This window comes from Pteropus vampyrus, unplaced genomic scaffold (assembly GCF_000151845.1).
Source record: "Pteropus vampyrus isolate Shadow unplaced genomic scaffold, Pvam_2.0 Scaffold180, whole genome shotgun sequence".
In the NCBI taxonomy this organism is placed as follows: Eukaryota; Metazoa; Chordata; class Mammalia; order Chiroptera; family Pteropodidae; genus Pteropus; species Pteropus vampyrus.
In genome coordinates this window covers 1,566,797-1,578,573 of record NW_011888961.1, presented here as the reverse complement: position 1 = coordinate 1,578,573, position 11,777 = coordinate 1,566,797, and the positions used below count along the sequence as shown (strand labels likewise).

The 11,777-nt window shown below is 38.8% G+C and overlaps 1 protein-coding gene across 1 annotated transcript in view; it reads right to left on the bottom strand.

Moving 5' to 3' along the window:
• The window catches only part of PRTFDC1 (phosphoribosyl transferase domain containing 1), an 86,060-nt gene that overhangs the window by 22,565 nt on the left and 51,718 nt on the right, over positions 1 to 11,777 (bottom strand). Inside the window, exon 4 of the mRNA XM_011371028.2 lies at positions 5,434 to 5,499. Coding sequence (XP_011369330.1) covers positions 5,434 to 5,499 — 66 coding nt within the window. The remainder of the gene's footprint in view (positions 1 to 5,433; positions 5,500 to 11,777) is intronic.

Below are 11,777 nucleotides of genomic sequence, written 5' to 3'. Positions count from 1 at the left end.
TTTTCATTGCAATTGCAAAAGGAATTATTTTTCCACTTCTTTTTCTGATACTTCATTATTAGAGTATAGAAACGCTATGGATTTTTGAACGTTGATTTTGTATCCAGAGACTTTACTGTATTTGCTTATTATTTCTAGTATTGTTCTTATGGAATCTTTAGGGTTTTCTATATAGAGAATCATGTCATCCTCAAATAGTGACAGTTTGACTTCTTCATTTCCTATTTGGATGCCTTTTATATCTTTCTCTTGTCTGATTGCACTCGCTAGGACCTCCAATATTATACTGAATAACAGTGGCAATAGTGGACAGCCTTGCGTTGTTCCTGATCTTAGAGAGAAGGTTTTTAGTTTTTCACCATAAAGTATAATGTTGGCTGAAGTTTTGTCATATATGGTCTTTATCATGTTAAGGTACTGTCCTTCTGTACCAATTTTGTTAAGAGTTTTGACCATAAATGGATGCCGTATCTTGTCGAAGGCTGCATCTATTGATATGATCATATGATTCTTATTTTTTCATTTGTTTATGTGGTGTATCACATTAATCGTTTTGCGTATGTTGAACCATCCCTGTGCCTCTGGGATGAAGCCCACTTGATCGTGGTGTATAATCTTTTTAATATGTTGCTGTATTCAGTTTGCTAGTATCTTATTTAGGAATTTTGCATCTATGTTCATGAGAGATATTGGTCTGTAGTTTTCTTTTTTTGTGTTATCTCTACCAGGTTTGGTATCAGAGTAATATTGGCCTCATAAAATGTGTTGGGAAGTATTGCTTCCTCTTCGATTTTTTGGAAGAGTTTGAGGAGAATAGGTATTAAATCTTTAAATGTTTGGTTGAATTCACTGGTGAAGCCATCTGGTCCTGGACTTTTACTTTTTGGTAGGTTTCGGTGGTTGTTTCAATTTCCATACTGCTGATCAGTCTATTTAGATTTCCAGTTCTTCTTGATTCAGTCTAGGAAGCTTGTATTTTTCTAAGTACTGGTCCATTTCTTCCAAGCGTGATATATTTGGTGTTATATATTTTTTCATAGTATTCTTGTATGATCGTTTGTATTTCTGTGATATCAGTCATAATTTTCCCTCTTTCATCCCTGATTTTGTTTATTTGTGTCCTTTCTCTTTTTCTTTAGTGAGTCTAGCCAGGAGATTGTCAATTTTATTAATTTTCTCAAAGAACCAGCTCTTTGTTGCAATTCTTTTTCTTTTTGTTTTCAATTTCATTTATTTCTGCTCTAGTTCTGATGATTTCTTTCCTTCTGCTGACTTTAGGCTTCATTTGTTCTTCTTTTTCTAGTTTTTTAAGATGAAGCGTTAGGTTGTTTATTTGGGCTCGTTCTTGTTTTTGGAGATAGGCCTGAAATGATATGAACTTTCCTCTTATGACCATTTTTGCCATACCCAAAAGTTTTGATATGTTGTACTATCATTATCATTCATTTCTGTGTATCTCTTGATCTCTCTTTTTATTTCTTCTCTGACCCAGTTATTCTTCAGTAACATGTTGTTTAATATCTATGTATTTGTGGTTCTTCCTAATTTCTTTCTGTAGTTGATCTCTAGTTTCAAAGCATTATGATCAGAGAATATGGTTGGTATGATTTCAACCCTCTTATAATTATTGAGGCCATCTCTGTGTCCCGGTATGTGGTCCATTCTTGAGAATGTTCCATGTGCACTAGAGAAGAATATATAAGCACTGTTTTGGGATGGAGGGCTCTGTAAATGTCAATTATGTCCAATCGGTCTAATGTGTCATTTAAGGATGTTATTTCCTTATTGATTTTATGTTTGGATGATCTGTCCATATCCGACAGTGGGTATTTAGTTCCCCTACTATGATAGTGTTTTGGTCTGTTTCTCCCTTTAGTTCTGTTAGTAATTGCTTTACATATTTTGGGGCTCCCTGATTGGAAGCATAGATATTAATAAATGTTATGTTTTCTTGGTGCATTATTCCCTTTATCATTATAAACTGTCCCTCAGTACCTTTCTTTACTTTTTTTTATTTTGAAGTCTATTTCATCTGATATTAGTACTGCTACTCCCATTTTTCTCTAAACACCATGTGCTTGAACTATCATTTTCCACTCTTTTATCTTGAGTCTATATTTGTCTTTGGAGCTGAGATGTGTCTCCTGGAGGCAGCATATGGTTGGGTTTCGTTTTTTTGATCCATTCTACATCTCTGTGCCTTTTTATTGGTGAGTTCAATCCATTTACATTTAGGGTGATTATTGAGCTATGAAGTCTTCTGATAGCCGTTTTATCTTTTGCTTTCTGGTAGCTTGGTGTTTCCATTGCTTCCTTGTCCTTGTGTTTCTTTATTTTGGTTGGCTTTTGTGGGTTTTCCTTCTGGTCCTTCTTGTTTTATGTTATATACTTCGGTTCTGAATCGTTGGCATGTGCTTATGAATATGTAAAGCATAGTTATATATATAGATATATACAGTTGTCCATTTTCCTCTGTGCGTGACTTATCTCCACTCCCCTTTGCGAATTTGGATCTTTGAATCCCTGCCTTTTCAGTTATTGTTGTCTCAATTTGTCCCTATGTATGCTGAATGTTCATTACTATCTTGTTATAACAATTCTCTTCTAATTATTTGAGCTTATAATGCCCTGTTCTTAGTAAGGGTTGCACTCCTCTGCTCCTATTTGTCTGATAGTCACTTTACCCCTAATTATGGTTTGTTTTTTGTTTTTTTTTTTTGTCATTTTGATTGAGGTGAACTGACCCCTTTCAGTATTTCTTGTAACGCGGGCCTCGTAGTGGAGAATTCCCTCAATTTTTGTATGTCTGGAAAAGTCTTAATTTCTCCTTCATATCTAAAAGAGAGCTTAGCTGGATACATTATTCTAGGCTGGTAGTTCCTTTCACTTAATAGTTTAAATATTTGATTCCATTCCTTTCTGGCTTGAAAGGTTTGCGCTGAGAAGTCTGAGGATAATCTAATGGGTTTTTCTTTGTAAGTTACTGTAATTTTCTCGCTGGCTGCCTTAAGAATTCTATCTTTGTCGTTGATTTTTGATAATTTTAATATAATGTGTCTTGGTGAAGGCCTTTTCGAGTTGAGATAATTGGGTGTTCTGTTGACTTCTTGAATTCCAAGCTCCAGCTCATTCCTTAGATTTGGGGAATTCTCGTCCACTATTTGTCTGAAAATGCTTTCTAGTCCCTGCTCCTTTTCCTCCCCTTCGAGAATTCCCATTAATCTTATGTTTCCTTTCCTGATGGTATCAGCTAGTTCTTGAACTTCTCTTTCATTATTTTTCATTCTTCGGTTTCTCTCTTCTTCCTTCTGATTTATTTCTAGCTTTCTGTCTTCGATAACACTGACCCTTTCCTCCATTTGGTCGACTCTATTTCTCAAGCTTGCTATTTCATTTTTCAACTCTTGCAGTGTTTTTGTTTTTGTTTTTGTTTTTGTTTTATCTCCAGAAGATTTATTCTGTTCTTTTTGAGGGTTTCAATCTCCTTGCTCTGCTCGTCTAGTAGTTTTTTCAATTTCTGAAATTGTTGACACGATCATTTTGGATCTCACTGAGCTTTTTCAGAAGTACCATCCTGAATTCTCTGTCATTTACAGTGCATATTTCTATATCTGTAAGCTTATTTTCTGGAGATTTTTCTTTTTCTTTCTGAGATGCTTTGTCACCTTGGTTGTTCATGGTGTTTAATGGACTATTTCTCTGCCTGGGCATTAATGGAAGTGTATTCTGCTGTTTTTCCAGAAAGAAGATTGAGTATATAAAGGTCTCTCTATAGCCTGTTGTAAAGAAGGTGCTTTTCTTTTGGTTTCCGGTCAGTGGCATCTAAGCGTCTTGGATCCATGCTTTACATAAAGCTTTAAAAATGCCTTTTTATTTTCTGATAGATATTTAATCGTGCTTGCTACCCTCAGTTTCAGTCCCTGTCACTGTTAGCAACAGTTTTGGTAGCATTTGCTCAGATTCCCCTGGGGCTCCACGGTGTTCCATATGGGAGGGTATGGGGGGAAGAGCTCTTTGGGTTGGGAGTTGGGGGCCGCAGCTCAGTCTTGGTTTTGCAACCAAGGTTGGTAAAAATCAACTGTTGTTTCTCTGCTGGCTGCTTCTATGCTTTCTGCCCTGATGACTGGGCCCTGCTGCTGGCCACGGGGAGCTCATAACTTTCCCAGGCAGGGCTATTCAGGGAACTCGCCGCTCCTTCTCCCCTCCCCTTCCTCCTGCAAGTAGCTCTGGTGGCTGTGAGAGGCAGCTTCTTTATTTCTCTCAGTCCACCGCAGGATATCTGAGGTTCTGACCTGTGGTAGCTCTTACGCGCAGATCCTACTCTCAGACATGCTGGTGTGACGTTTTGGTGTTTTTTGTTGAGTTTTAGATGTTCAGCTTATTGTTGTTTCAAGGGGAGAGATCTGGGGATGTCTCTCACTCCACCATGTTTCCAAAAGTTTCACTAGATAGCAATTTAACACTTGGATGCAACTATGCTGTCTTTGGAGTAGGAAGAAGTGAGTTATTTTATAGTTAGAATCCTTGTGATGTTGGAGTGTCCCTAATGTTATTATTCGTCTTTTTATTAAATGTGGCTGCTACTCCTTTTTTCACCATCTGGGTTTCGAATAACAATAATCACCATAAATATGAGAGATTAAGTTTGTATCCCAGACTGAGCAATTCGTTTAGAGAGCTGAAGTTGTTCAAGGATAATGTATACAAGACATGTCAGTATTGCCGAACGAAAATGAACTGTGTGGTTTTCATTCGCTGCAAAACTTGCCTTTCAGGTCACATTTCCACAAAGACCATCCACTTTATGAAACAATTCTTCCTTCCGATGCATGTATTTATGTCAGAATCCAAACAAATTTTTTCACGCTTTGGTAGGTTTGGAACTCCTTGTTAAAATTGAAGGTGTTGGCCCCATGATGTAATAGGTTACGTTCTTTTCAATAAGGGGGAAATAAGGCAGAAGGCTGAAAAAATGTGCTGTCATGAAGTCCTTTTTATTCTCTCCCCAAATTTTGTACATTTCGACAAACCTGTTTTACTAAAGTGCCTGGGTGCTGAGGCGGAGGAGATGAGCTACACAAAGCAGATGAATAAAGGAAAATGCTCCTTTTCAGAAGATACCTGAAAGGGTGAGGAGAATAGATAGAACGAGGAGTGCCAAGGGGTTTTGCAATACTAGGTTTTGCCTGAAATGAGATTGGAAGGAAGCTCGGAGACGAAAGATTTGGTGTGCATCATGTCTTGGAAGCATTATAAAAGGAATGTTTTATAAAGGAGAAATCATTAAAAGGATTCACACATTCATTTGCATGAATTAGCAAACCCGAGAGAGTGTCTGAAATGTATTGCAAGTGCTGGCCTGAAATGAAGGCCACTGATTTCCCCCACGACATCAGACATCAGTGCGAACTGAGCAGAGTTAAATGAACAAACCTTTCCAGCCAGTGTTGAAAGGTCGTAGCCTCCAATTATCTGCATCTCGCCCATAGACTGGTCATTCTAAAAAAAAAAAAAAAAGAGAGAGAGAGAGAGAGAAGCCAACATTTTACTGTACAGGAAAACCTGTAGAGTGCAGTTTCTCATCTATCCAGCTAGTGGCTAGCTTGCATCTTACAAATACAGCACAAATAGCTAATCCAGGTTCATGGTTGCCTATGGTTACCAAGAGCCACTCTCCTGCTTTCAGTCCTTGAGACAAAGCATTCTAAGGGCCGGGTGGGAGAGACTGTGTGGAGAGGGGATGGAAGGAGCAGAGGGAGGACAAACAAACCTAATTTAGGCACGAAAAACTGTGGAAGGTGCCTGAATCTCTCCTGAGGCAGATTGAATTGGAGAAGACAGTCACATTCTTGGACTTCTCTAGGGTGGAGGGGGTCATGGGAGCCCCAGGCGGGGGCCAATTATTTGTCAGCTGTGCCGACGTGCCCCAGTCATAATTCTACAGTGAGGAGTAATTAGGCCGTGGTTCCCAGAGAGATCAGAGGCCACCTCTACTCCCTACCAGCACAGGCCCTGTCCCTCGCCTGATGTCAAGGGCGATTCTTACAGGCCATGGATCAAGAACTACTACATTTAAACAAAGCCTCAGGAACTTTCTGCAGTTGCAGGAATATGAGACCCAAGACCCCGTTCAGAAGACTTTTCATTCAAATCCCTTTAGAGGTTATAAGAATCCACTTTCACAAATGTTTATGCATGGTACATCATTCTGTACTAATTAAACCTCTCACACACACACACACACACACACACACACACACACACACACTAAACAAAATGTAGGTCCTCCCTTAGTGAATAGCACCACTGAATAACAGGGACACAAAACAGGAAACAGAGCAGGCAAGTCGTTTTGTGGCCTCATTTTAGAGACGCATTCGCAGAACTGAAGCAGATATCCCACAGGCCATCAGCTTGTGACCAAGCGATACTGCCGTAATGTCACAGCCCCTTGATGCAAACAGTATCCCAAGGGAGAAGACGACAATACAGGCACCATATATACGGTGTGCGGAACCAGCAAACAGCTTTAGTTACTGCTGTGGACAGCTGGGGCTTTTGCCACTTCAGCACTTTCTTCCCTCATCCTGGCAAGAAGGCCCTGCCTCTTTCTGGGTGGAGTTCGCGCCATATGAATCAGATAGAGTTTGTCATAGAAATCAGCCAAACAGTAAATATAACAGTTTTACCAACGAAGCAGTTTTGTCTTTTTACTTTATCTTTAAAGGGGTGGGGAGGTGGGGGAATGATCTTAAAATGTTTCTTCTTCCATTTGGTAAAGCATTCACCCCTCACTCCTTAAAGCAAAGGAGTAGAGAGAACGCTTGAAAGTAGCCCACTATGTTAGATGAAAGCAGGAATTTTTTTCTTGTGGAAACTGATCTCAAAAGGAGAAAATCAAAGAACACCCAGACTTCCTCGATCTTTGGCTGCTTTCGTATATGCATATATAATCGTATATTAACAAGCAGTCATGTCAGTAGGTTAAGAACTTGTCAAAAATGTCAAAGGAAAATTTCTTCTTGTCACTTCTGGAGGTTCTGGGACACAGGAGTTAACAAACGGAGAACTTCTGCATATTAGACTCAAATATGTTGTTAATAGCAGCAGGAAAAATGCAAATTTCAGTACCTCCAGAGGACTGAAGTATGCAGAATTGGATACAACTATGAAACCACAAAGTTTAATGTAAAAAATGAGATTTACACTCTGCCAGATCAGAGTAAATTTCACAATAAAACTTCTGTTATCATCTCCATTCTATTGATTAAAAACACGATACGTCAGAAAGTTAAGTAATGAGCTGTGAGTCACACGGTACTGTGTTCCAAGGAAGTCTTATTTCAGAAGGTCTTACTTAGTCCAAGTTCATAACGTAGTTTTAGTATTAGATTTGTCCTAAATTAATCTGGAACTTATATCTTCCAAATCTGTATATAGTCTATTGTCCCAATACCTGTCATTGATTTATTTTTTTCCCTACTGATTGAAATGTCATTTTTATTTTATCCTTCATTCTCATATGTGAAGATCAATTTTTATATATTTTTTGTTTCATTAACCTAAAACGTTTTGGAATCTGGTGGAGCAAGTCCCACTTTTCTGTTATTTTTAGAAATTGTCTTGACTAATTTTTTTGCATTTATTTATCTATCTGGTGGGTTGTTATGAAGAGCAAATGAATTAAGATGTACAGAACATTTAGAACAGACTGGCACATGGTGAACATTCAGTAAATGTTAGATATAATTGATTTTTCTCCCTCTGTCCCTCCATCCTTCCCTCTGTCCCTCCTTTATTTTTTGGCAACGGTCTCCCCAGTCCTTCCTGGTGCACTGGAGTCTGGGTCTCCCCTTGTTTCATGACTCCAGAGAACAAGCCTTTGTCTCTTGCTGGGATGGAGAAGGGAACTTAGAGGTCCAACTCCTCCATTCATATGCTTTCCAGCACCTCGCTGCTTTCAGCCCATTCGTCCCTCACTCCGTCTTCTAAGAACCTGGTGAGCCCAACTTATGAGCCTTTCAGGAATTCCAGCGCAGGAATCCTCTCCATCTCATGAACATTTCCCTCCATAGGCACTTAGATTTTCACTTTCTCTATGTGGCTGTCAGTGCCCTTCCTTAGTAAGTTTGGCCTCTTAAAAAACACGGGGTCTTCTCCCCATCCTCTTTGTCCGTGTGTGTGTGTGTGTGTGTGTGTGTGTGTGTGTGTGTGTGTTTATGTCTTTGTCATAGTTTCAGTGGGGTTTCAGGAGGGAATAGAGTTAATTATATGCATTCAATCCACTGCGTTCAAACATGATATTTTTCTAATGGTTCAAACACATTCTTATATTCTTAGAATTTATGTATTTTTTAAATGTCATTGGTTTTAATTCGATAATATTTTATTTGGGATTATTCATCTTATCTTCATAAGTAAGATTGACCTATAGTTTTAAAGCAAAGTGATACTAGCCTCAATAATGTGGTTCTTTACCTTTTTTCTATGCTCTAGAAGAGTTTGCATATGAATGAATTTATATGTTTTCCTAAGGTTCAGTAGAGCTCAGAAAAGGTATTATAAATTCTCAATTTATAGATGAGGAATCTGAAGCAATAAGAGTTTAAGTAACTTGCCAATGAGATAGATGTAGCTAGTAAGTGAAGGAATTCAGTTCAATCCTAAAATTGCCTGGCTCCATACTATTCTAGTGGAACCTCCATCTCCCAATATTCCTAGGAGAAAGAAGCACATAGTATACCTTTGAGAGTAACAGGGAGAAAGAGCGAGTCCTGGTTGTACTGATGAAGTAGATACGTGAGCTAAAATATCTAGGTGAAATTAGCATCTTGGTAGAAATGTTGGTAGAGGTGCTGTGGGTTTACTTAAGTAGCAAAGGAAATCTCTGATATTGAGTCTGGGCATCCGTGGAAGAAATATTTTGGAAATTATACTAGCTTAGATGACTGATCTCCAGGTACAAAAAAAAGAGCACACCCAACAGGCCAGCAGGTGTGGTGATTCCTCCCGCAGAGAATTTAGACTGCTTAGATAATGTTTAGAAGAAAACATAACTGAGGAAGAATAAATATCCTGAATTCCTGTCCTTTTTGAGGAACTGGAAGAGGAAAAATCAAGAAAACAAACAAAGAACCACTCTCTCAGCTGTTTATTTCCAAAGTCAGTGCAACTTGTTTCAAAATCTATACACACAAAAGCTTTCTCGATATATCAGCCTCCACAGATGCCTTAACTTAGCTTCCCCCTCCCACATTCAGTCTAATCCTTCCTCTCAGCTATTCTCTTGTGCTTAATAAGGTCATCTAGATTATAAAAAATGGATGGAAATGCAAAACCAAACCCCAAACAGTTCATTATATGAACTTTTAAACATCTAACTGGAGAGCTTCTAATGAAAATGTGACGAACTGCTAAAAAAAAATTTTTTAAGTCTAACATTTGATACCAAGTCAGATTACGAGGATATGTGATTGGTTCCAGTATCCTCTGTTTTCTTTTCAACCACTGGTTGATGTAGGACATGACTCTTAACTGGGTCCCTCAGTCCTTTAAGCTGCCCGGGGCCAAAGCGGAGAAGGCGCAGTGCAGTCAGAGCTGGTGCGGTTTTTATGCTTCAACCAGACCAGCTCCACTTGTCTCTTTTATATCGCTGGGTTCAAAGTAAGATGACGGGGGCAAAAAAAAATTGAAAATTGTCATGTTAATGTTGTCCCTCCTTGAAATTGATGGATTTTTTTTTTTCTTTTTTGGTTACTTGTTCATTTAAATCCTCATTTTCTTCTGAGATTGTTGTTGTTTAGAAACTCATTCTTACAACCTATGTGGGGTGAGTAGTGAGGAAGGAAAATACAGAGACTTAAGTGAACAGGCAGCTAGTGTCCCCTATGCTCAGAGACCTGAGTTTCAGTCACAGCTCCACCTTCTGTTGGTTATAGGACCTTGAGGAAGTCACTTCACCTCTCTCTGCTTCATTTTCCCTATCTATAAAGAGAGTATATTAATAGTTCCTATTTATAGGATTACTGAGAGGACTAAAAGAATAAATATGCATTAAGCATTTAGAAAAGTGCCTGGCAGGTAGTAATAAACAGAACATAAAGTAGCCTCTGTCTTCTCACCTGCTACGTCCACCTGAGTTTCCTCACATTGGCTGTGATGTAACCTTTGTTTAGCTCACTCAGCACATTACTAATATGTGTATGCCACATGCTCTGTGGTTAGGGCTCAGCTGAGGCTGACAACTGCCCGTGAGGCATGTGGTTAAGAAGGACTCACGTCCTTGTATTGCCATTCTGTATCGTGGTGAGAGCCTTGGTTAAAAAGGACCTCATTTGTGTGTTCCTTTGGGGTTCCTTTGTGACTCCCCAATTCCTACGCTGTGCTTTCTGGAGCTTTAAAGTGGACAATTTGGTGGGCATAAATTCCATCATTCCACTTGGCTGTTTTCATCCTTTTCCTCAATAGACAGAAGATACCTAGAGATCATGCTCTGACCCACTTTTGTATCTACGATCTCTTGTCGGATCCTTGTTGGTTATTCTACAGAGCCATTTGTAGTCAGTAGAGCAAGGAGTTAACCTTGAAACTGCTTTACAAGATGGTGGCAGATGATCTGTGGTAGAATATGAAAATAGATGGCCAGGTTCCTGATATTTTTCCAGGTCTGGCTGCATTTTCACCTTGGGGATCATGAGATACTCCAAATCCTTCCTATAAATCCACCATTTTAGCTTAAGGCAATTTAAAATAGATTTATATGGCTTGTAGACAAAAGATATTATGCTAATTTATAGGAAAAGCCAACATTTGCAAATTTCGATAAATATTATTAATGACAAATTACTTATGACATATCTCGCCATTGCCAATAAACAGCACTGCTTTATCTCCCATGTCTCAGCTTGTGGTGGCTCATGCTGCACCCCTCCACCTTTCTTCACAAAGGTAATTCTTACTCTTTTTTCGAGACTCAGTTTAGGCATCATCTCTTTTAGGAAGCTTTCTTGGAGTGCCCTGGACTTCATCTGTGTTCCAATAATACTCTACACATATCTGCATGTTAACGGACCACATCCAACTAGGATTTTCTGCAAATGCAGCATTTGCCAGTGGAACGAAAACTCCTTCGGCACAGCAGCCTTATTTTCATCCTAATTGTGCCCCCAGTGGTTGCCACGTTGTGTCCGACACTGAAGCATTTAGGTACCTGTGTTTTAACTATATTTTTAATACTTCCTCCCCTACTCATTTTAGACTAAGCGTTCTCAGGCAGCACTTAGTTTTTCTTGCTGAATTCTTTCTCCCGCTGTCTAGAATCCTGAAAGCGCTTAGTGCCAATGGCAGACAGAGGGAAAAAATTATAAACAAACACATGAAAAAATATCTGTAAAGCTCAAATGAGAGGGACATAAATGCAGATGACTTGAGTACCTTGGAAGATGGGAAGACTGAAAAAATACAGACTTACGTCTAGTATGTCTGAGCGACCCCCACCCAAACTATATTTCTTTATTCTCATGACTATTATTTTATCATCTCAGTTCCCAGCCCCCTCAGTATTTTTAAATGCTTAAATGCAGAAATCTACGTGAATTCTGAACACTAAAAATGTGAAAATTTGCATTATTATGATATTTTATTATCAGTAATTCATTTCATGATTAGTAAAGGATATATTTTAAAGCACAAACTAGCTGTGTTCGCTTCTGCAGCACATATACTAAAGACGATCTAGCATTTTAACCAGGAAAATAAACAAATAAACAGATATATGT